Raw genomic sequence first — 25847 nt, 5'->3', positions numbered from 1 at the left:
AAGCTTTCATTAACAAAATCATGATGATTTAAAATGATGTTTGATGGTAGGATTTCTTACACTGCTTTTTAATTTAAATGCAAATGCAAAAATCTGGTTTTCGAGAAAATGGTTTTCAAAATTGACTTTGAAAGTTTCATCCAGTCCCATTTTTTCACCTTCCCAAAACTTTAAGGGGCGGTTTCCCAGACAGGTCTTATCCTAGTCCCAGACTAAATCTTAATTTAAAAACATCTCATATATGTTTTGTCACAAGATGCACACAAGTAATATTTTTTTATCAGGCATGTCTTTAAAAACGACTTAAATGTTCTTATATAACTAAGACCTAGTCCTGGATGAATCTAAACCCAAACTGCTTTATAAACTAACATCAGTAAGAACTATTGCACACCCAAACACCAGCGCTTTCAGATGACAAGCATTTGTAAATGATATGAACAGAACAGAACGTGTGCCTGGATCTACATGAACAGCAAACCAGTCAATACTCTTCTAATCATTTAGATGAAGGTTGAGCCAGCTGAACGGACAGCCAATCAGTGTGAGTACTGCCCCGGCCCTCTGGCCAATCATGACCTCTTAACCCCCTGGGTAACCCTCGTGTCAAAGGTCACCTCCTAAGGTCAACAATCTCTGACCACTGCACTGGGCAGAGTCGTTCCCATGGATACACCAGCCATCTCAAGAGACTATGGGAGTCATGGAAACGACCCCTGAAACTGTCCTGGTGATGATGATGCTTTCCAAAAAAGATCTTCAGCGCCATCTGCTGGATTTAAACAAACAAACAGCCAACAGCACTGATAACAGAAAATAACTCACATACTCCTGCAGAGAAATAAAATCCACTCTGTGAAGTAAAAGCTATATACGGAAGCGTATTGCATTCACTTGAGTAAAAAAAATCTACTCTGTTTTTCTGAATTAATGTGTTAATTATCTCAGAATTACGAGATAATTTTTCATGGAATAAAAGTTTTTGCTCTGTTTTTCTGAATTAACGTGTTAATTATCTCAGAATTACGAGATAATTTTTCATGGAAAAAAAAGTTTTTGCTCTGTTTTTCTGAATTAACGTGTTAATTATCTCAGAATTACGAGATAATTTTTCATGGAAAAAAAAGTTTTTTGCTCTGTTTTTCTGAATTAACGTGTTAATTATCTCAGAATTACGAGATATTTTTTCATGAAAAAAAGTTTTTGCTCTGTTTTTCTGAATTAACGAGATACCTCAAAATCCTGCCAGAAGCTCTCACCTGTAACGTCAGGCCACAGCTGCTGATGCTGCCTGACTACGACGACCACCACCACAACCAACAACAACAACAGTGCCAGGCATACATGGTTGCAGTGCAGGTAAGATAGCTAAGTTATTAGTTACATGTTTATGCCAAATTATGTCTGCTAACTGTTCGCTTGCCTACATGTAAAACGAGGTTAGAATAGCTGTTTATAAACATGTAGCGCTAATGTTTCGGGCATATTTTTACTATGTTATTTTAAGTTACACCAACCGCAGTTGGTAAACAAACTTATGTAATGTTATGCTAATATTTGTACCGTTAGTCAGCAAAAGGATCCTCAACTTTTAAGGTCGAAGGGATAATTACGTGTGATTTTTTTGGAGGAATACTGTATTACGTTAACCACCTTCCTTTTAGTTTGTCGGCTAGGATAAGTAAACCACGCTATTTGCAGTAACTGTAGTGCTTAATTTGTAAATAAAGAGGTCCTCGAACACAGAGAGGCTTCTGTCAGTGGTAGGAAAAAAGTCACGTAGAAATCACCAGTGCATGCATGCAGCACGTTGGACATCGCGATATTACATAACAGTAAACGAAACATTCTGAACTTTGACAGTTTAAGAGCCCAGCAGGGATACTATTTCGATTACGTTTTGCACGGATGTTTAGGTTGAATATATTCTGACATTGCTTCGGTTTCTTTAGTTCTGCCCACTCTTTTGTTTTGTGACTATGCATATGTGTCCTGTAATTGTTTTATTTGTTGATATTTTTCTAAACTGTGTACTTGATGCATTTAATAATTTGAAAACAAAGCTAGCTATTTGAAGCTTTCCAAAGCAAGTTATATATTTTTCAGAAACTAGATTCCGGTTGTGCAGTGAATCACAGATACATGAGTACATATACACTGTCAGAAAAAAGGTACAAAACTGTACATTTTTTGTCACTGGGGTGGTACCCCAAGGTACCGTTTTGTACCTTTACAGGTACATAAACATAATACAATGTTGTACCTATTGGGGTACATTACTGTGCCTTAAGGATCCATTGTGTACCTTTAAATGTACAGTTAACTGTTTTGTACCCCTAAAATTTAACTGGTACAAAATTGTTCCTTAAGGTACAGAATAGGTCCTTGGAGTATATTATTGTATCCCATAAAGGTACAAAAAGTTACCTTTTAGGGTACCACCCCAGCGACAGAAAAAGGAACATCATTGTACCTTTTTTCTGACAGTGTAGCCTGTGTCTCAACACTATGAACAATACTGTTCTTGAGTCTAGCCTTCTCTACGATTTGAGTAATGTTACTGTGAAAGGTGAGCACTTTCAAATGCTTAAGACAGTTTGACTTCCAAGTGACAAGAAAGGTCTATAGTTGCCTACCTATACAGTTGATACATGAAACATCCATTTTTAGCAACGTTATCACACTCTGGCCTTTATCAATGTTCTCGTAAAAAATGCTGAAATACATTTTTGAGATATTTAAAGCAATTACACTTTTGAGGGTACAGTCCTAAATCTGTTTATATTTGTGGTGCAACACATATTTACATAAATGCTGCCTTTTTTCAACATTTGTTCAGGGCCAGCTATGGCTACGTCTTCAAATACCCCCCCTCCCACAAGATGATGGTCTGTGGATGTTTCTTCAGAGCCGAGGGATTTCTGAGGAAAATATTCAGAAATTGCAGCAAGACCATGTAGGTGACAGCACATTCATTCCTGCAATATATTATTTTTAAAGGGATAGTTCACTTTAAAATGAAAATTCTGTCATCATTTACTCATCCTCATGTTGTTAAAGCTGTATGAATTTCTTTTTTCTGATGAACACAAAAGAAGATATTTTAAGGAATGGTGGTAAACACACAGCAGATTGACTTCCATTGACTTTCATAGTAGGAAAAATATTTTGGAAGTATTGTGATAAATGATAAAGAAAACGTTTTGATAAATCATGGTAAGGACACATATGATGGTACCCATTAAATTTCATCATATTTTTTATTCCTACAATGGAAGTCAATGGTCACTATCTGCTGTTTGTTTACCATCATTTCTTAAAATATCTTCTTTTGTGTTCATCAGAAAAAAGAAATTCATACAGGTTAAGAACAACATAAGGATGAGTAAATGATGACTATTTATTTTAAAGTGAACTATCCCTTTAATTGTTTTACATTTTACTGAATCTCAGCAGATTATACAAGTAATCATCATAAATTGTAACCCTATCACAGTTAGTGCCAATGCTTCTGATTTCTTTTTTATGCCAAGCGCACCTGCCTCTCCCAACAATGCATTCATGTCTTCCCTATTCTAGCCCTGTAAAATAAGGTTTATAGGTATCTTTAGGAGTCAGTTCACCTCTATATTTTGGTCTCTACCCTGCATAAACAAGTAACAGTAGTTGTGCAGTAGCATCACCATTATACATTCTGGCAATGTGCTGACTTTTGTGTTTATATAAATTAAATAAATAAATAAATAAAATAAAATAAAATAAAATATTATGCCCTTACAATTACTGCTTTCCATTTTGTTGTGATTTGATATTGTTTTAAAAGTATGGAGTAATGTTTAGATGCCAGCACAGGCCTTGATTGGGAGCTGAAGTAGGGAATCAATATGGAATAGCAATATTATGGAGTACCTAATAGCAGTAATATATGGGAGAAGTGTTTTTCTTGTAATTGATGTAAATGGTTATATGAGTAAAGAGGAATACATGAAAGTAATCAGTCCCCTGTCTAAGTTTGATGTCAAGGATTTTCACTGTTAATACACTGTATTTTCAGCATCATGTCACTCAAACTTTATTGTTATGGTTACAACCATTTTTAGACAGCAGTTTTTGTTTTAAATTACTTCACATTTTAGCTCCTTTTTATTCCCATGCGGAAAAAAAACAAGCAAGTGAAGAAAAATAGAAATAAATTGCTGATTTGTAGCTACTGCTAAGAAATTAATTTCCACTCATATGGAAATATAGCTATCTCCTAGATTTAAGATAACCAATATATCTTACTGTATTGCTTTGTTTTTTATTACAGATTGACAGCTCGGTAGTTGGAGAAATGGATGATGCCACTTTGAGTGCTTACATTCCAGCATATGGTGATAGGATTGCTACAAGGCGTTTCTGTATGGAAAAACAGAGAAAAGGTGGTAATGATCTAAAAAGACAGTCCTTATTTGAAAAACTTAGAAGAAAGATGGGCACATTGACAAGCAATAAAGACACAGATCAAGATTCTGAGGAGGAGCATTCTATGCAGCCAAAAAAGATACATCTGAGAAATAACAAAAGGGCCGTGAAGATGACAAGGAAAATAGAACTAGGATGGATACACGACAAGAAACAAGTGAGAAAACGCAATGGTGGAGGAACCAGAGTTCTTGATATTTCCAAGACAGCCACAAAAACAGAAATTCTATCACAAGCTAAAAAGCTATTTTTCCCCAATGAGAAATCGAGAAAGGGAAAGTGGGAAGAGTTCAGTCACAACATTGTTGACTTTCAGGAAGCATACCTTGATGAGGGTGTTAGTGTGGGAGAGCTCTATGAGACACATAAATTAGGGATTTTAAGATTTTACTTATTCACAAAGCACCTGACAAATGGAGATGAAGTGTTCACAGAGATGAAAGCAGGAACTGATGATGAACAGACAGATGCAGCGAGGCTAAATGAGCGACAGAAAAACACAACAGAAGATAATGAGCAGCCGACACAAAAAACACATGACAGTGAACAGCAGACACACACTGTGGAAGTTCTTGTCTCTACTGATGTAGAGATTGTTGATCTTTCATCTTTGTGTGATACATCAGAGGTCATTTTTGGCCCTTTGCAAGGTGGACCATTTTTAGAGGATTTTGATGACACAATCTTACATGAGCCTATAGAAGAGGCACAGATAAACATCAACGCCTACAGCTCAACTCCTGTCCATTCTGACACAGTGCCTGCTGGCCCATTAAGTCCTACTAATGAACTTTTGCATGTGACAGTGAAACTCCACAGAGTCAATCTCTTGGAGGAACTGATTGGCCAATTCAAGGATGAGGCGATGATGTCCTTCTCTGTGAAATACAGCTTCATTCATGAAATGGGTGCAGATGCTGATGGCGTGTCCAGGGATATATATGCTGCCTTCTGGACAGAGTTTTTAGACTGTGCAGCAGAGGGTGCAGATGTGAGGGTGCCATCATTATCACCAAAATGGCAAGAGGAAGAATGGAAATCTGTTGGTAGGATAATGGTCAAGGGATTAAAGGACCATGGATATTTTCCTTCTCGTCTGGCTCAAGCCTTTACAGCAGCAATCACATTTGGTGAACACACTGTCTCACCTGATTTATTGTTTGACTCACTAATGTTGTATCTTAGTCAGTCTGAGCGTGATCTCTTGTCCACTGCTTTGCAAGACGCTCTTGTTGGTGATGATGAAGATGAGCTTCTTGATCGTATGGATCGCATGGGAGTAAGAACAGTACCAACACAAGAGAACTTGAAAAGTGTGCTTCTCCAAGTGGCCCACAAGCAAATTATCCAGCAACCAAAATATGCACTGGATAACATTGCAGCAGTCGCAGGACCAACTCTCAGGGAGTTCTTCCCCAGTGTGCTGGATATACAGAAGATGTATGAGGATCTTAAACCATCAACCCGAAAGGTATTAAAGTTGATCACAGCCTCTCCAGCTACTTCAGCAGAGAACCAAAGTTTGCAATATTTACATCAGTACATTAGGGGATTGGATGAGATAGGCCTCCGGAAGATGTTGAGATTCGTGACCGGGTCTGATGTCATCTGCGTTAAAAACATTCAAGTCATATTTACCCCTTTGGAAGGGTTATCAAGGCGGCCTATTGCACATACTTGTGGCCCAACTTTAGAGCTGCCATCAACTTACAACAGCTATCCTGACCTCCGAGCTGAAATGGAGGCTATACTGTCCAGCAACTTCTATACAATGGACATTGCATAGAAGTGTCTCACTCACTCACATGTACACACTCTTCTCTCTTCCCCAGTTATAGCCTTATCAGTGCCATCTGTTTACTTTTAGATAGTGTGTGAATGTGAGACAGAGCACATAGGAGAAGTAATTAACTCAGGTGCATTTATTTTTTATTTTATGTTTTTCAGTTTCAGTTTTATCCAGAATGTCATTACCAAACTTACTGTAGAAACATGTTTACTGGCTAATGAACATTTGTTAATGGACTCCAAATGAAACATTTACACACTGTAACAAAGTTACAATAATCAAATTGATTTATTGATAATGATACAGGACCATTCAATTGCCAATTACGTTGCCCTGTTTGCATGTTAAATCTTAATATTGGCACTTGGCAGTGTTTGCAAATCTGTTCTAACATACAGCACTGTTCTGCTTTTTACAAATAAAAGCACAGGTTTCTCCCTTGTTTTCTACAGATGTTTTCAAACAAATCGGGTCTTCACTGCAGATAACACACATGGATCTTGTCTCACACAGTACAATTTTTGACAACTCCACTGCAGTTCCTGCATTCACCAGCATTCTTTAGATAACATATTTAAACAGTCATCTCTACATTACCAATAGGCCTATTTCCTACATACACAGTAAATTACACTGGGGAGAAAAAATGGTGCACTGCACTGGTTTAGCATGTATTTATATGATGCCAAATAATTGTGTAAAAAAGTGCTTTATGTGCAGCCCAGAGAGACATGATAACAACATACAATAATATGTTTGATTTAAAGGTGCAGTGTGCAAATTTTAGCGGCATCTAGTGGTGAGGTTGAGAATTGCAACCAACGGCTCAGTCCACTGCTCACTTCTTGCTTTTGAAACACATAGAGAAGCTATGGTAGCCCCCACCGGACAAATATGTCATCGTTGGAGACAACTTAGTAAAAAATTTTTTCTGTTAAGGGCTTCTGTAGAAACATGGCTGCACAAAATGGCGGCTTCCATGTAAGGAGACCCTCTGTGTATGTATATAAAAACATCTCATTCTAAGGCAATAAACATATAACGGTTCATTATGAAAGGTCTTTATACACCCCATGATCATTTAGTTTTGTATATTATTTTGCATTTCTGTCAAGAGATCCTTCTAAAAATTACACACTGCACCTTTAAAGGCCATTCAAACATCATGTAGGTTGCCCTGTTACAATGAGCCCAATGTGTGTCAGACCACATCTGGTGATAAAAAATAGTTCCACCATAAGGACAAATGTGCAACTTTTGATCATGGCAACATGTGATACCTTTCATTTGCAGGTACATGATTGTTACAGTTCTGTGGTTGAGAAGTACTTTTAACATAATGATTAAAAAAAAGAGATGATAGGGAGCTCAGTTGGGAGAAGTCAATTATGAAAGAATTGTCTATTATTGATTGCTTAAACACAGATCTTCTGTCAAACATTTACAGTGAATATCATGGTATATAACCTTTTCTGTTCAAACTGCAATTCTGTTGTTTTTTGGCTATGAGTGGGTTGCTCACATTCAGTCATTTGATCCAGTAGCACAACTTGTGATTATTAAATTTGGGTGCGTATGTAAGCACGTAAGAACATGTAAAGATCAATGGCTTCCTCTGGAGAGGTTGGTGGATGAAGACTGTTTTCTGCCATGGCAAGGCAACAAATGTCAAACACTGTATTATCACAGGGATATGGTCCTCTCTCACGACATTCCTCCCTACAAGCCTGTATCTTCTGTTGGGATACCTCTTTAAGGTACTCCCTAGCACCAAAAAGTTGGGGTAGGGTGTACATCATCACTGGACGTCCACTTGGAGACACAGCATTTCTGGATGGGCGAATTCTGTGAGTGTTCCAGAGGTGAACAACATCTTGCAGTTCTCTCTAAATATAAAGAAAAAGAGTGGGAAAGAAAGAAAATATGGTCCAGTATGATACAGTAGAATCGTTTCTCAAACAGTTTCATGCATGTTAAATTCTATATTTGAAAACAATAAATCTCTGTATGTTCAGATTTGTCTTAACTGACCCTGGTGTATGACCAGGGTCAGATAAGTCCTCCCTCTCTCACATACTGTGTCCCACTAATGCAGAGAAACAAATTTCTTTCATCAAAATGTACAAGTACCAGAATGAAATGAATAATAGGCTACTCATAGTGCTGTAAATTTTCCTTGTCAGTGTTTTACTATTATGATGTTTTTGGTTTAATATTAGATAGCAGTTTGTGCAACATCCATAACAGGATTAAAGGGATAGTTCACTTTAAAATGAAAATTATGTCATCATTTACTCATCTTCATGTTGTTCTAAACCTGTATGAATTTCTTTTTTCTGATGAACACAAAAGAAGATATTTTAAGGAATGATGGTAAACACACAGCAGTAAGTGACTTCCATAGTAGGAAAAAATATTTTGGAAGTATTGTGATAAATGATGAAGAAAATGTTTTGATAAATGATGGTAAGCACAGGGTCGACAGTACTCATTAAATTCCATCATATTTTTTTATTCCCACTATGGAAGTCAATGGTCACCTACTGCTGTGTGCTTACCATCACCTCCCAAAACATCCTCTTATGTGTTCACCAGAAAAAAAGAAACCCATACAGGTGTACAACAAAACGAAGATGAGCAAACGATGACAGAATCTTCATTCCAAAGTGCACCATCCCCCTAAAATTACAGCTGCATAATGTTTGTGTTGAATTTGATTGTAGATGTAGGCTGCTGCAAATTCTAACAACTTATACTGAGATCCACATATCTATTAAAAAGTCAACTATATGTAGGAAAAATTGTGATCTACAAATTAATTTAATAATCTAATAAAATAACTAATGGTTATCGCCCATTTGCTTCTGTTATGGAACAGTTGTTAGACCTACGAAATGACATACAGTAATTATGCTGCATGTCACAACATGGCATATTGACAAAATCTATAGCTGAATAATGTTAACAAGAACATTTCTTACCTCTATTATTTCAAGACATGTGAACTGTATTAGACTTTTGTCTAGGAAGTCACCGGAGAAGTCAGAATCTTTTAGATCTTGAAATAGGTTGATCCAGAACTGTGCATGCTGCTTCCTCAAAAATCCCCACCAATGCTCTATCCGTTGGTTATGATTGCTTGAGCCATACAAATAGCAATTTCTCGAAAAGTCGTCCGTATGATCATGTCTCATGAACATCTGCATCTGTTCCATGTAACAGTTCTCTGTACCTAAGTCTGAGCGAATTCGGGTGGCTGTCCCATTCCTGGATAACACCGCATCAATAAAGTATCCAGCGATGACCTTGGGATCACTACTTGTAGAGTATGCATGTAGCCATATCATCATTCGTGAAAACCCGTCGATTGCGCCATTGATGCAGATCCCATATGGTTTGAGTTTATCATAAGAATCAACATGCCATAAAAAGTTCGGGCCTGGATTATGATACAAACGTCGCCGAAGACGATTCCGGCGCCTCAGATGCACTCCATGGGGATCCAGTATTTTCAACAATTGCCTGATTGTCTCTTGTGTCACCACGTAGCCAGCCTGAATGCATTTCAGATGCATCATTTTATATCCGTGAAGCATACCATATTGGTTTAACTGATCCTGGAGAAACATAGCAATGTCAAGCAGATCAGAATGTTCTTTTCGTCTGAACAGGCGCAAAGTCTTGAGGTGTCTGCGCAAAGTTGACACACTAATAACAATACCATTTATATTACTTAAAGACAGCAGTATCTCCCAATGTCTCAAACCCAAAGTAAAATAAAACCGGATTAAACTTGAAAGGCGGGACATGTTTACTTCCATGCAATCCACCTAAAATAGAGCTACTGGCAGGTTTTTGAGGGATCTCGTTAATTCAGAAAAACAGAACAATTAATTTTTTAAATGAAAAATTTTCTCATAATTCTGGGATAATTAAGTCATTAATTCAGAAAAACAGAGCAAAAACTTTTTTTTCCCATGAAAAATTATCTCGTAATTCTGAGATAATTAACACGTTAATTCAGAAAAACAGAGCAAAAACTTTTTTTCCATGAAAAATTATCTCGTAATTCTGAGATAATTAACACGTTAATTCAGAAAAACAGAGTAGATTTTTTTTACTCAAGTGAATGCAATACGCTTCCGTAGCTATATCTGTATATAGCCTACAATAAACTGGATGATAAATTATGATGCTCAAAATGTTCAATTAAACTGGTGAAACACGCGCATATTCCCAGTACATTTCCAGTCAACTCAATAAAGTGTAAACTCGTGCATTTCAGTTATTTATTTATTTATTGCTCAAATCAAAATCAACAATTAAAAAAACTGTCATTTCTGTAATTTTAGAGTAGAAAAATTACCAATAAAAATAGAAAGGAAAAATTGCTTTATTTAATCTGCAAACTGGCTTTGTTTTAAGAGCTTTGGTTATACAGTATGTGTATTTTATATTAAGCCAAAGCCCTTACATTTAAGATGAATTAAACGCTCTCTGGTGATCTGACAGTACGACACACCTTTATAGTGTAGTGTACTTATCTCAGTCTAAATAATACTAGCATACTACTTATACAAGACCTTATATACTACTGTCATAGTGTTCAGGACTTGGAAACATGTTTATTTCATTTTTATGTTTAGTGATAACAACAGGGCTGCCGAGGAGACTAACAGGTAACAGCTTTAAAGAATAATTTAAAATAAAATACAATTTCAAGAGGCAGTGACACATGAATGTCCAGACTCACTTAAGTTCACTTAAATTCATGTTACTATAACATTATTATACATCATTTTAGGTATGTAAAATAATAATGTTTTACTTTATTTTGTTGATGCCGATTGGTCAGTGAGGGCGCCGCCGAACACACCTGATCACGTGACGTAGACACGCTTTGATTGATGACGTCACCCGCTTCTCTGGTCTCACGTTCATCATTTTATTTAAGCTGAATTTCGCAAACTTCGAGATCAATATTTAGTTTATATATCGGTGATTCTCCGTGATTATGTCCACAGATGTTTTGGAAGCCATGGCAAGTATATTTATTTTGACATTTATTCATAATGAGTTGAAAACGCTTTCAACGCAAGCAGTTTGAATTCGTTTTCTCCAGATTTAAAACATTATAAAACTCACAACGTATGTTTAATTAGTTACCAATTAATGTACACTTCACATGGTCTTTATAGTATTTTGATAAATAAAAAAATGAATTCGTACGGCAAGCTGCAATTCAAGGATTGCAGCATTTTAACTTAATGGTTCATATTTTATTCACATTATAATTGGTATGTTGGCCAAACAAGACTTTAATTTTTTTTAAGTTTGTGACATTAAGATGTTTTGTGTAACTTGTAATAGTTTTAAAGTTGAATGTGATTAAATTGTGTTAAACTTATGCCCATTTCCTTTTGGGTCTGTGTGTGTGTGTTAAATGGACTTTTATTTGTAGTCTTGAGTGTATTTTGTTCAAAGCAAGTGTCTTTTAAGTACAGTATATATGTATTGTAAATGCACCTGTCTGTTTGTTTATCTCACTCACCTGTTCACAGGGAATGTTGGAGGCTTTCCGGGTGACTGAGCTTCGCTCTCTGCTCTCCAGGATGGGCAGGAATAAAAGTGGCTTAAAGAAAGATCTGATGAAAAGAGTGGTTGATCTTCTTCAGAACGAGTGCAGTCACGAGCTGCTGTCTGCTGTCCGTGAGTTACACAAACTCCGTCAGTTCTCTAAAGACGCTCGCAGGAGCTCAAAGTCCAATCAGATCACGCCCACTTCAGTGGAAACCATCTCAATTCCAGAGAGAGTCTCGGCCGGCAATCCTAAACCACCGGGAGTCGTCTCGACCGAACAGCAGATGATTCATCTACCCTTCTATCAAACACTAGACACCATACTGCACCCTACACCTCTCGGTATGATACACAGATACAGAATGTATAGGGTTAATATTTAGGGTTAATGATTTGAACAAACGACTGCCTTGTGCTGTTTGTTGTGGTTATACTCATCATGAATTATTACACTTCTGAATCAGCCATGAAAATCCCATAGACTTACATTAAAGGAGGGATTCAGAGTAGGGTTGCAAAGGGGTGAAAGATTTCCATAAACTTTCCTCCATGGGAACTTAATCTGGGAAAATATTCCAAATTGGAAACGTAACAGGAATTTATAGGAATTATTTGGAAATGTATATAAACTATATCTTATACAATTCATAAATAAATATTTGATTTGGTCAAGGTTATACATATTTTGAAAATGACTGATCTAATGGTAAGTAGAACTGTAATTGATTATTTCATTGAGTAACATAAAAGCATAAACATTATTATAGTTATTATAATAGTGCTAGCTTACATATTTTTACACACTACTTTTTAATGATTTCTCAGTCTGTGTATTTGTCTTTACAATGGTATAAAGTTGTTGCAAACTAGCTTACACACAGCACAAGGACGTTTGAAGCCCATTTATGTGAATACATGCACAGATGGATATTTTGACATTATTTTGTGTGCAGGATTGAAGAAATGATCTGTGCATGTTAATGGATGTAGGGGGTGTGGCCTCACTTCAGTGTGTTGTGTGCATGTGACTGATGAATGTGCAGGGGAGAAATTCAACTTAAACTCCATTAAATCTTGTTGTTTAAAACTAAATTAGGCTGCAAGATATTTGTAACTACATTTTTTTAACTACATTTAAGTTCCCTGTTATAGGCAACTCTGCAATTGTTTTAAATTCCCAATAGTTCCCATATATTCTTGTTAATTCCGATGGAAAGTTTTCAGCCTTGAAAATTCATCATTTGCATCTGAAATATGTCTTTTGCTATTCAATACTATCAGATGAATTTGATCTTACTTCAGTTGAGTACATACAGTATGTTGTTGTTGTGTATTCAGTGGCTGCGTTTGGAGGAGCCGTGCAGAACTCAGACTTTCTCTTTCATCTCAATGCGAGTCAGCAGGCTCTCATCCAGAACGCTCAGTGAGTTTCTCTACAGTTTGTGTTTGAGATGTTGTTTCTTGTGTAACTTGTAGTTGTTATGATGTGAAAAGCTTTATTTAAGGTTGTTACTATCATCACATGATTTCATTGAGACACGCTCGGTGCTTTATCCGCTTGTTAAGTCATGCTGTAAGGAATACTGTTTCCGGGTCCAAACCTCCACTCATTTCAATCGTGGATATAATTTAAACACTAGCACTATTTACTCATATTACACATTTCAGTAACAATTTTATAAACTCACAATGTAGACAACAGTCTCACAGAGTTACAGACAGCAATATATTAATAATTTGTAAAAAATAGTTAACGTCAATGAGTCCATGTCTGTCATCTCAGATTTTGTTATGGATCTGGTGTTTTTGGTAGTTTTGCGTTGATATGAGTGAGTGTATATATAAGCATGATCTTTTTCTGTTATGGCATTTAAGATGGTTTGGACCTCCACATCAGAAGCAGATATTCTTAACATTCAGTTCTTATGCTGATATCATTTGTGATTTTTTTAAAGGTCTTCAGAGAATTTTGGACTATTTGTTTGTTAGTTAGTTACCATTAACCATCAGTTATAGTTCAGTAAATGTATGTTAGTTATTAATCTTACAAATTTGCATTTAATTGTTGTTTTCAGTAAGTAATATATCCTGCAGTTCAGTTCATTGAGTGAACGACTCATCTGAGTCTTGAGTCAGTTTATTGAAGGAATCAATTCTTGAATGTATTTCTTTTATTTTTTTATTTAAGATGTCAGTCTGGAGCGATGTCTGATGTTCAGGTGGTGCTCAGGTGAAACTCTGCTATATGTCAGAAAACTTCATTTTCATTTTCTTTTGTATTAGTGTTGTGCACAATACAGGCAGACATACGTACAGTACAGATGATTAAAATACAAACTGAACACACAATAAACAATATTCAAGTAATTCAACTCATACAGGAGTGTACTTTATATAATCTCTCTACATTTATAATTACAATCCAAACTAAAGTCTCATAATCTAACATCAGTCTTTGCCATGATCTTATACTCAGTAAATATATGAAAGATATGATTTTTCACAGAATGCATTTACATCATGTAAAATGATTTGATGTAGAAATCACAAATGAATGACTTTAGCTGGGTTTTTATAGGTTAAAGTCACATATGACGATTTAAATGTCATAAATGCATCAATTGAGCTGGTCTTTATATATAACACACAGATGTCTTTCAGGATTTGTTACAGAGAGAGTATGGGTGTTGAAGAGGATCAGTATCCACCAAACATTGCTGTTTCAGTTAATCATGTTAACTGTCCTGTGCAGGTACTTCTCATTATAATAATTCACTTAGACATTAATATACATATGTTGCCATACTTACCATCTTTAAGTTTTCAGTTAACATACAAATAACAGAACATTGATGATGGTGCTATTTGCTGATGATACCAACTTATTCTATTCTAATGATAATTATAATAAACTTATAAAGGATGTAAATCAGGAATTAGCTAAGCTTAAAACATGGCTGGACTGGAATAAATTGTCACTCAATTTAGATAAAACAAAGATGATTATGTTTGGCCAATACAAGGAAAATCCTGAATTACTGATAAGCATAACTGGTATTAGAATAGAAAAGGTAACAGAAATAAAATTTTTGGGAATCACGATAGATAGTAAATTGAGCTGGAAATCACACATTGGACACATACAAAGAAAAATATCAAAAAATATTGCAATTATAAATAAAGTAAAGTATTATTTAAATTATAAGGCGCTATATATATTGTATTCCACTCTTATTTTGTCATATTTAACTTATGGAATTGAGGTTTGGGGAATTAATTATAAGAGTTCCTTACATTCCCTGGTAATACTCCAGAAACGTGCAGTCAGAGTTATTCATAAGGCAGGTTATCATGAACATACAAATATTTTGTTTTTACAAAGTAACATGCTTAAATTTATGGACTTAATTGATTTTTACATTGTTCAATTAGGATATAAAGCAAATCGGGTTCTTTTACCAGCGAATATTCAAAAAGTATTCACAGAAAGGGATAGTTGTTACAATCTGAGAGGTTTATGCCCATTTTAAAGTACCTGCTTTTAGAACGACAAGAAAAAGTATGTGTGTGTCTGTGTGTGGTGCCAGACTCTGGAATACCCTGAGCTCCCACCTTAAGCAGTGCCCATCCATTCATCAATTTAAAGCAAAGTATAAACAAATAATATTGTCTAAGTATAGGACGGAAGAATGGTCTTAGGGTGGAAGTGGAATACGTTATAGAGCTAGATTAGTGACTATTTGTTACAGGCAATGTTTTCTTTCTCTATCTTTTTTGTACTTATTGAAGAGTTTTTTTTCTTTTCTTTCATGTCTTAATAGAAGTATTGTGAGCAATTATTGTTGATTGTACAGTCACTGGAACAGGATAGCATAAACATGTGACGACTGTCTTATTGGTTAATAAATGTAATTGCGGCTTAATGGTATAAAAGGGGGTAGGTGTTAATAAGCTTAAGCTTCTACCTACCCCTTTTGAGCATCATTTCTATTTTTTTCTTTATTTCTCTCTTTTTTTTGTCTTTCTTTTTTTTTTTTTGTTGATTTTATGTATTAGATGCTCAAATAAAACTAAATGATGATGATGATGATGATGATGAAAATAAATTCAAACAAAAAATGAATGTTGGTCTAAACTAAACCTGGTTTGACTAATATTTAAAAGTAAAGAGTATCATTTGTATAGATTGTAGTTGATGATGATCTGTTGTCCTCTATTGATGTTTTTCAGTGCTCTTATTCATCTAATAAACCAGGAACAGAACCCTCAGGTCCATGTCGTCCAATCAACATCACATCTTTGTTGTACATTTCCTTTACAAACTGCTTCTCAGTGACGTGGGGAAACTATGGCAAGGTACAGAGATGAGTATACAAAAATGTCTGCCAGTCTTCACCCAAATGCCAAATATTGTAAAGTATGCTCAAGTGTTTTTTCAAAATAATACCAGACTGCAAAACCTTTAATGAACTTACAATAGATTGTCAATACCTTATTTTGGGTTGAAACAGGACCTGAACATGTTCTTGAACATAATCTCTAAGATTTACCTGTGTGTGTGTGTGTGTGTGTGTGTGTGTGTGTGTGTGTGTGTGTGTGTGTAGCATTACTCTGTGGCTGTGTATCTGGTGCGGTCGTTGTCCTCTGATGAGTTGTTGCTTCAGCTGCGCAGTACAGCAGTGGAGCGTCTTGACGTCTGTAGGCAGCGTGGTAAGATGAGATTCTCCTAATGTTCATTCATCATTTACAAACACAAGCAGCTTTAATGTCTCTCTAGTACCTGAACTGAACCACAACAACAACAATCAGCTGACACGTCACACAAGATACAGGAAATAAATCTGATCTGAGATTATTATTGTTTAATGGTACTCTTTATTAGAGTTTAAACAGCAGGTGAAAGGAAAACTTGAGCTCATTTGTCATATCAGTGATCATTATCTCTTATAGTCTGTGAGAAATTACACTGTGATCCAGAGAATGAGATCAGCACTACAGGGCTTCAAGTATCGCTCGTATGTCCGGTAAGACTTTAAATCTAACATGTTAGATATCAAGAATGATTTATGCATCTGTTAGATGTTCCAGTTCAGTAGGTGTGTTTATGTTTTTTTAAAGCTATCAAAGGTGCGTATGTCAGTGGCGTGTCGAGCTGAAGGATGTGCTCACCTGCAGTGTTTTGATGCCTCCTCTTATCTTCAAATGAACGAGAAGAAGCCCAGATGGATCTGCCCCGTGTGTCACAAATACGCCCCCTTTGATGCTCTGCGTATTGACAGGTACACAATAGCACAAACATAACTCTCTCTAGCACAGTATATATACTCACTAGTTAGTATTTCTCTTAGTATGTTTAGAAAGTGTAGATCATCATATCATAATGTTTACAATAATGGGATTTTGACTTATTGAAACCGATAACCATTCAGTTAGTACTCTTCACTAAGTTAACTTCTGATGTTTGTTCTCATTTGTAGTTTGCTGTGTGAAGTTCTTGAGAGGTCTGGTGAGGACGTGAATGAGATTGAATATCTATCTGATAGCAGCTGGAGACCTGTGACACATGACAGATTTCATAAAAACAAAGAGACAGATCTTCATCCTCTCAAACAGAGTAAGATCACATCTCACATCAGACTCATTTCTAAAAGACTCCGGTACAATATTTTCTTTATGTATCTCTTATGAATTCTAATGTTTTATTTTGTTTGGATGTGATTGTGAAAAAGCAATGAAATCTTTAAAGCTGATTCTCATGATGGAGTTCTGGGTTTGAGAAGCGTGAAAAGTTATTCTTGTTTGATTGAGATATTTAAAGTCTACTTGTAGTCGATCATTTTATCAGTTAAAAGGCGGCATCATAATCATCATGCTTTAAAACATCATGAATCTAACTCTACACCCTAACCTTATTTAGTGTACGCAGATCTATAAATATATGGGAATTAGTCCTCGCATCCGTTGTTTCGCACCACCTCGGATCATGGATGCGTATGTAAATAGATGGCCGTTTCAGACACATAAGTCTGGTTTCACACAAAGCATACGTGAACTGTGTGGGTAGGGTTTGGAAAATTTCCCTTATTTTCAAATCTTAATGTTAGCATGTATGCCGATATAGGCCTCGTACACACTGCAAACTTTCAGGAGTGACAACTGAATTTAAATGCGATGTGTATGAGGCAATGTTCTTTATTTTTCTGGATCTGAGGATATGAATGTGTTAAATAGTAAATTAAAGGTTAATTGTCATGAAGTTTAGAGTCCTGCTGAATATAACATAAAAAGATCTTTAAAATAAGTTTTTCTTCTGATAGAGAGAAATTCTCCTCTGGTGGACAGCGGTGTTGTTGATCTGACTCAGGGTTCGTCTGATGATGAAGATTTAAAGAAAGAGGAGATGGTTTCCACATATTTACAAGACAAGAAAGTACATTTCAGAAAATCTGGCAAGATTAAGACTTCTCGATCCAGAACCATCAACTGAGCAGCACATTTATTTTAAAGATGATTTATTTCTGTTTTATATTCACTATATGGTTTCTTGTGACCGTACTGTGTGTTTGTAGTGTTTTGTAAGTTATTCTATTGTTGTGGCAATAAAGTTTTATTTTACTGTAGCCATTTTCAATAGACTAGTTGTCCTCTTTGTGTCGAGTCTTAATATTTGAAGAGTTTGGCTCCAAAATTAGATAGCTCTGTTTTTACAATTTTTAGTCAAAACATGTTTATTATTATGTTTTCATGTTTATATTTTTATTGTGCTACTTGGCTGTATTTTTTTAGTCATGAAGGCTTAAATCAAAACAAACCAACTGCAGTTTGATTTTTTTATTGGAATAAATAGATTTCTCGTCTTGAAACCATTACAAACTCTTTATACTGTTTGTTCTTAGTACTGTTGGGTGACTTTAGAAGAAGAAATAAATAACTTTAGAACGGTCTCGCGGTTTCTCCAGTATCGCGGGAGTTTACGCGAGATTTGCGTTGCGCTCGAGTGTTTCCGGTAACCCGCCGTGAGCAGCGGGGCCGAAACTCACCGCACCCTCATCATTCTGTGTCAGGATATTCCGTTCACCGGGACCGATAACACTCGTCACAGAGACTCCACCGGCTCATTGTCATCAATGGATAGAGAGTTTGATCAGTGACAGACTCTTTAAACTTCAGCGGATACACAGATTGATGCTAACAGGCTAACAAGCATCATCAGCGCGCATGCGTGTGTGTGTATGAAAGCAAATCACGGATTTATTCGTTCATTAAATTCAATACAACTCGTTTTAGTAAAGTGTTTATCTGTTATTTGGGAGACAGCTTATAAAGTCATGTTAAAGAGCTCATATGATGTAATGGTTGCCTTTTACAGGTGATTTTTGAGGTTAATTTGTACCTTTTCATAGTGTATTGTGATGATTTCTGAGGTGTTTATACAAACCCTTTCTTTATGTGGTCTGAGTCTGTAAGGTGTTTTTATAACAATGATGATGATGAGATCTGGACAGTAATCTGGTGGCAGGTGTTTAGGTTTGGATCTATAGTCAGACTAAAGCTCGATGACGAGTTTTAGATGAAAGTTTATTTAAAGCTCAATCTGAGCTCGAGTTTTCCTGTCACTGAGACTTCAGATCAGACTTCAGCATGGCTCCCAAAAAGAGACCAGATCCCATTGTTATAACTGGAAGCACAGAACCGCAGACAACTTCCACATCTATAGATGCTGCATCAGAGTAAGTTGAAGATCAATCTTGTGTCTGTCTGTCTGTTTGTGTCTGTAAATCTGATTGAAGTGCTCTTATTACTGTGAACTCAGAGCGAATCTGGAGGCCCTTCAGAAGAAGCTGGATGAACTGGACTTGGATGAGCAACAGAAGAAGCGTCTGGAGGTTTTCCTTACACAGAAAGCTAATCTGGGGGAATTGAAGGATGATGATTTCCAGCACATCTCTGAACTGGGAGCTGGAAACGGAGGTGTGGTCAATAAAGTTTGTCATAAACCCTCCGGTCTCATCATGGCCAGAAAGGTGAGGTTTCAGCATGATTCCTGTCAGGGAAATTTTCATCTACTTTGTCTATCGACAACGTTTGTGACACTGTGCCGTCTGTCGTTTACCACATGATTGTGTGGACATGCATTTACATCTATACACTGTCTTACACAAACCTGCAGCGCTGTGAATAAACTCTTAATATCTGTTTTCAACAGGACTTTCTAGAAAAGTTAAGCTAATGTATGTTGTTTAAGGTTGAATACCACAGGAAATTATTTCCACCAAACCTTTAGTTTGTTTAAAATTGCTGCAGCTCACCTATAATGAAAGTCTATGGAAGAGATCTGGAGGGTTTTAAAGGTGCTGTAGAATGTAAAACTGTATTTACGTAGGCATAGATGAATAATAAGAGTTGTGTAGAGCCAATCAGAGCAGAGCTCAACATTATTATTCATGACCCTTTCAAATAAGATAATAATAGAACATTTCATTATAAAGACAAAGTGTCCTAGTGTTATAATTGGACATGAAAAACTGACTCTGGATCATTTTTGCACTTAATAAAGACACAAACCTTCTATATAGAGAGAACAATTTAACAGATTATTAACATGCATTCTTTGGCACCTTTAAAGGAGACATGTACTACATTGTAAATGGATGTCTTGTAGTTCTATTCTCTGACAGTTTTACAAGCTGTATTTCATTTCAGTTAATTCATCTGGAGATCAAGCCTGCGATCAGACATCAGATCATTCGAGAACTGCAGGTTCTGCACGAGTGTAATTCTCCGTACATCGTGGGCTTTTATGGGGCGTTTTACAGCGATGGAGAGATCAGTATGTGTATGGAGCACATGGTATAATCAAACGTTGAGTTTAAGTGTTTCATGCCATCACGTGTGCTGAAAGTGTTTGCTAACTCAATGACTGTTAACAGGACGGAGGATCTTTGGATCAGGTTCTCAAATACGCTCGCAGAATTCCTGAGGAGATCTTGGGAAAAGTCAGCATAGCGGTGAGTATTCAGTACCATCTCTTTACCCTGTCTGTCATTTACTACATATGAGTTATTACAAACACTTCTGACCAATTCCATGCAAATGTCAATCATGAAAATATAACATTTTAACTAGTGGTCGACAGATATGTTTTTTTAATGGCCGATGCCGATACTAAGAAAGCTTTATGGCTGATATAACACAAATGTCATTATGGTAAATAAGAGACCAACGGAAAACTGGTCAAACATTTGTTATGCATAAAATGTATACATATACCCTTTTGAAATACTTTTGAAGACATAATTAATGTGGTACAGTTTAACCGGTTCCTGACACAACATAACGTCAATGATTGGTCATTTTACTGTCTGTCAGACTTTGGCTTTACACTGAATGTCTTTTCATTACAAATTTAAGTAGTAAAGAAATTTACTGTACGATTGAAAAGATTTATCAGCCGATGCCAATAAAAAAATCCAAGTATCGTCCGCTGCAATGTTTCGATGTATCACTAGTATAAACCAAATGTTTTTAACTGTACTGATATCTTTGATGTCAATATTTGGTGGCTTAAATATCGATGTAAGGTTTATTTGACATCGTTGTGTAATTGCAGATTTGATAACGTTGTTTCTGCCTCACGAAAATAAAAAATAAATAAATATGAAATGTTCTTTGAAGAGCCGTCCCTTCTCCATTTGTTGGACATTATTGCTTCTGGTTTTGTGCATTTTAATTCACAGAAGTATTTTGTCTCATTTTTGTCACATCCAAAATCCATGTGCTTTATCTAAAACAGAAAACATAACTTGAGACTGAAATTTTTGGGGGGTTAATCAGGGGTTTAGGAAAATATAAACATATGTTTTAATATATTGGTAATAAATGCATTTGCTAAGAAATGATATTTACATTTTTGAGAGAAAATGTCATATCCCTGATGCTGGAATTGCTCTCGACTGCATTTTCCCCAGATTTCTGTGGAGGTTTTTAGTTTGACATAAGATTTGTGTGCCTGTTTATACTTTTAAAGAAAACTCAATCTGCAGTTATAAGATATTAATTTCTTAACCGTAGTCATATTTTATACTGAAGTTGACTGCTTTATGCTTTTTACAATGTGTTTAAAGTCTGGATATTTTCTTCTCAACAGGTTTTAAGAGGTCTTGCTTACCTTCGAGAAAACCACCAAATTATTCACCGAGGTAAAATATTCAAACACACACGTTTCGTCTTTTAGAAGCTTAACCCAAAACTCTTTCCATGTCAAAGGTAGTTGAGATGGATGATAAAAATGTTACTTGTCTTGTCAATGTAAACATTTCTTTAATAAGATGTTTGTGTTAACAGATGTGAAACCCTCAAATATTCTGGTCAATTCTCGCGGTGAGATCAAACTGTGTGATTTTGGAGTAAGTGGGCAGCTCATCGACTCGATGGCAAACTCTTTTGTGGGCACACGGTCCTACATGTCGGTACGGAGAGGATTTTGTCTTGATTGATGCACAATAATGTTTGTATCTCCAGCTGAATTTGTGATTTGATGTTTTTTTTTTCATCAACTCTGTAATGTAAAAAAAAACATTCATTGAAAATATGAATTGTAAGACTGAGATCCGTGTGAGTGAAGTTAAATCCGGTCTGGTCCTAGATTTGTTTTGTCCTATTGAACATTTCGTGTACAGGGAAACGCATGATTGTGTTGTGTTGTGTTATACAGATGTTATGTGTGTTTGACTCTAGCCGGAGAGATTGCAGGGCACTCATTATTCAGTTCAGTCTGATGTGTGGAGTATGGGTTTGTCTCTGGTGGAGTTGGCCATCGGTCGCTATCCCATCCCTCCACCTGATCCTAAAGAACTGGAGGGCATCTTTGGCAGGGCTCTTATAGATGTTGGAGAGACAGAGACACACGGCACCTCTCCACGACCGAGAGCTCCAGGCAGACCTGTCAGTGGTAAGATAAGACTAGTTTGGAGTGGTTAACTAACTACTCTCATGACTTACCTGCAGCCCGCCCTGTGTGTTGTATGGTCCTTTTTTTACATTTAAAGAAAGACATTTAAGATTTCATTAGTGGTAACTACCTTAGTTCCTTAAACCAGTAGTTGATTTGATTACTAGTAGTCATGTATTTATATAATGGTTAAATATATCTTTATTGAAATGCTGTGTTATGAGTGAAATGCAGGTTGTTCATTCAGTGTCAGTAGATGTCAGTATGCAGTTAGTTATCAGAATAAACTCATTTGACTGATTGAAGTTTGTCTTCTGCAGGTCATGGGCCGGTAATGGCCATATTTGAACTCTTGGATTATATAGTCAATGAGGTAAGACTTACAGGATAACTTTGTGAAATCTACCGGTCAGATTTCACACAACATCCTGGTCTTATGTGTTAAAATGATTTTGATTGACGTTCATGTCATTCCAACCCTGTGCTTTTGATTCTCTTCATTAAACTAGTTCATATAACGCATGCACTGTAATCCTAGTAATACTGGTATATAACAATAAACTTGTGTTATGTGTTGACCTCCAGCCTCCTCCTAAACTCCCACTCGGTGTCTTCACTCCAGATTTCCATGATTTTGTGACTAAATGGTGAGTGATGTCACTGTGTGTGAAGCTGTAGATGATGTGTGATCTTCATTTAACTCGTGTGTGTTTCCTTTCAGTCTTATTAAAAACCCTGCAGACAGAGCCGACCTGAAGATGTTGACGGTAAGTGACGTGTTGACATTTATTCATTCTTGTCATTCTAGTATTGGATGATGAAATCTGTTCATCTATAAACATCAAAATTTACATGATGTATATTTGTTGATGTTTACTGTTAAAAGGATGTTTTAAGAAGTCATCTTTAACTTTGCGTCTGAAAGAACGTTTCTGCTTATAATCAAAGCCAAAGTATTAATACTTTATATTGTGTGCTGTAACTGTACAGTCATATATAGACACACACACACATATATATATCATTTATGTAGCAGTGATTTATTTTGTACAGTTAGAAGAAGGTCGTGTAAGTACAGACTCGGCATGAGCTGCTAGACTTATTTGAGTTTGGTGTTTCACAATCTGGTGTTGTGATTTGTTGATTCACACAGTTGTTGTACTCATAGAAATGATCAAACTTTGTGACCCACACAGAACCACACGTTTATTAAACGCTCCGAGGTGGAGGAGATTGACTTCGCTGGATGGTTGTGTAAAACTGTCAGACTGAATCAACCCAACACACCCACCAGAACACCAGAATAAATGAAGACGACACACAAACACACACTTAACCCTGACCATCACCTGACCTGACACCAGTGGTAAACCGTGTGCACATGCAAAACTCTTTCTTTAATCGTTCGCATAGACATAAGTGACTCCCAGAAAACACAATTGAGTCTGAATTCACCCCAAATATCAAGAAATGAAGGAATGATTGGGACATTATTTTCATGCCTTTACTGAATAAAGTAAAATTCACTGTTCAATAAAGTTATTAACAAATGTATTTGTATTCAATTAAGTAATGAAAAATACAAAGAAAGTCATCTGAAGACATTGCAGTCATAAGAATTGGGTGTCAGATGGGCTTAATTGTTAGGGAAATATGTAAATGTATTAAAATAGACTTTATGTTGATGATTCTTTGGGATGAAAATGAATCAGGGCTGTTTTCTGGAGATGCACATCCAGTTATCATGTGTAATGAACTTCACGTTACATTCACCGCAGTCACTGTTATGATTGATTTGATTTCTGACACCAATATGAAGTGCAGACGGTCAGAAATCCTCGTGTGATGATAGATGATCAACTGTTGGGTTGTTGTAGATGGAGAAGAATGAGATGCAGTATGATTGATTATTAAAGCAGATTTGTGCTCCTTTAGTTTTACAATCAACTTTGATTTTTATGATCTCCCTCAAAATAAAAGTTTCAAAACTGTCAGTTGTTCAATCTAAACTTTACTGTTGTTTTCTGTAAATATGAGAAGATATTTCTGTGCTTTAACATCTCTGTTAGATCTGCAGTCTATACAACTAATATGACATCTGATCTGTCCTTAATAAGTGGCATCATTTGAGTATGAGGTTGCTGGATGTACACCCTGCGTATAATCATGCACATCTGAAACTAAACATATTTTGTGTCTAAGGTAGACGTGAAGTATAAAGAAATAACTAAATTGATGAGACATCTAATGTACATCATATGCGAGCTGTGTGCTTGTTCCAGGTTTGATCACACCAATCAGTTCTTCTATCTCATCATAATATAATACTTATATGTTTATCAGTACAGACCTCTTAAAGGTTTCGTTTTAACTCTGAGGTGTTTGTATTAATCAGCAAATGATTATCTGGCTTTTAAGCCGACAGTAAAGTCATTGGTTTAGTGTTTTGTTTGATGGGTCTACACGTGACTCATGTTGACGGAGAGGAGACTGGCACAGGTTTAAGAGGAGGGAGGGAGAGCTCTTATTTGTCATCTATTTGCTGGAGGCAGTAAATTTAAGTTCGTAACCATAGTAACACGAATAGCGCGTCTTCACACGAATGTATACAAAGCACAATGTAGGGCTTTCATTCAACTTTATTACGTCCAGCTGGTGTAACCCGGTGAGGCCAGTTAAAAATCTTTACCCTTACGAAAAATAACCATGATTTTATTTGAGTGTATTGATTACTATTAGGCTAACAGTATTACTACAGTAAACATGATTTAATATGGTTATTAAAAACATTCACATTTCATACGAATATTACAACAATTTATAATTAACAAAAATGTATAGTCGACTTTCTAATTGTTAATATCTGATATATAATATCTGTCTTGATGACGTCTGCAGTATGTGGGCTGCAGCCCAATTAAAAACAGCCATATTATCGCATGTGTTACTGTCCTCAGAAATAGATTATAAGCTAATAAAATTCTTATATACTTTTACTTTTGAAAATGTAGTCCATTTGATATAATAAAATAATAACAGGTGTCATATTAAACTTCCCATCTT

At 36.0% G+C, this 25847-nt stretch overlaps 3 protein-coding genes across 3 annotated transcripts; all 3 read left to right on the top strand.

The window, feature by feature from the left end:
* The first annotated feature begins 507 nt into the window (after positions 1 to 507).
* On the top strand, positions 508 to 6702 carry LOC129431885 (uncharacterized). Its single transcript, XM_073858452.1, has 4 exons — positions 508 to 594; positions 1171 to 1359; positions 2840 to 2956; positions 4310 to 6702. Exons 1-4 carry the CDS (start codon positions 508 to 510, stop codon positions 6248 to 6250), a joined length of 2334 nt encoding a protein of 777 aa, XP_073714553.1. The 3' UTR covers positions 6251 to 6702.
* Positions 6703 to 11109: 4407 nt separating this feature from the next.
* pias4b (protein inhibitor of activated STAT, 4b) lies at positions 11110 to 18464 on the top strand. Its single transcript, XM_055203786.2, has 11 exons — positions 11110 to 11294; positions 11815 to 12175; positions 13172 to 13256; positions 14022 to 14063; positions 14495 to 14585; positions 16064 to 16189; positions 16438 to 16543; positions 16784 to 16857; positions 16952 to 17112; positions 17311 to 17447; positions 18151 to 18464. Exons 1-11 carry the CDS (start codon positions 11268 to 11270, stop codon positions 18318 to 18320), a joined length of 1380 nt encoding a protein of 459 aa, XP_055059761.2. The 5' UTR covers positions 11110 to 11267; the 3' UTR covers positions 18321 to 18464.
* A 328-nt stretch (positions 18465 to 18792) lies between these two features.
* map2k2b (mitogen-activated protein kinase kinase 2b) lies at positions 18793 to 24778 on the top strand. The gene is made up of 11 exons (XM_055203789.2): positions 18793 to 19563; positions 19647 to 19857; positions 20537 to 20683; positions 20764 to 20841; positions 21981 to 22032; positions 22178 to 22302; positions 22571 to 22784; positions 23105 to 23157; positions 23370 to 23431; positions 23506 to 23551; positions 23981 to 24778. The coding sequence occupies exons 1-11, from the start codon at positions 19475 to 19477 to the stop codon at positions 24089 to 24091; spliced, it is 1188 nt and encodes a 395-aa protein (XP_055059764.1). The 5' UTR covers positions 18793 to 19474; the 3' UTR covers positions 24092 to 24778.
* The last annotated feature ends 1069 nt before the right edge of the window (positions 24779 to 25847 follow it).

Source organism: Misgurnus anguillicaudatus, chromosome 2 (genome assembly GCF_027580225.2).
Source record: "Misgurnus anguillicaudatus chromosome 2, ASM2758022v2, whole genome shotgun sequence".
In the NCBI taxonomy this organism is placed as follows: domain Eukaryota; kingdom Metazoa; phylum Chordata; class Actinopteri; order Cypriniformes; family Cobitidae; genus Misgurnus; species Misgurnus anguillicaudatus.
This window is presented reverse-complemented; position numbering and strand designations above follow the sequence as displayed.

Coding starts and splice junctions, on each gene's coding strand:
- LOC129431885 (XM_073858452.1), top strand. CDS start 508: ATGAAGGTTGAGCCAGCTGAACGGACAGCCAATCAGTGTGAGTACTGC. Junction 1,360..2,839: donor CATACATGGTTGCAGTGCAG/GTAAGATAGCTA, acceptor ACATTTGTTCAG/GGCCAGCTATGGCTACGTCT. Junction 2,957..4,309: donor AGAAATTGCAGCAAGACCAT/GTAGGTGACAGC, acceptor TTTTTATTACAG/ATTGACAGCTCGGTAGTTGG.
- map2k2b (XM_055203789.2), top strand. CDS start 19,475: ATGGCTCCCAAAAAGAGACCAGATCCCATTGTTATAACTGGAAGCACA. Junction 20,842..21,980: donor TGGGAAAAGTCAGCATAGCG/GTGAGTATTCAG, acceptor TCTTCTCAACAG/GTTTTAAGAGGTCTTGCTTA. Junction 23,158..23,369: donor TGGATTATATAGTCAATGAG/GTAAGACTTACA, acceptor GTTGACCTCCAG/CCTCCTCCTAAACTCCCACT.
- pias4b (XM_055203786.2), top strand. CDS start 11,268: ATGTCCACAGATGTTTTGGAAGCCATG. Junction 16,190..16,437: donor CGTGGGGAAACTATGGCAAG/GTACAGAGATGA, acceptor GTGTGTGTGTAG/CATTACTCTGTGGCTGTGTA. Junction 16,858..16,951: donor AAGTATCGCTCGTATGTCCG/GTAAGACTTTAA, acceptor GTTTTTTTAAAG/CTATCAAAGGTGCGTATGTC.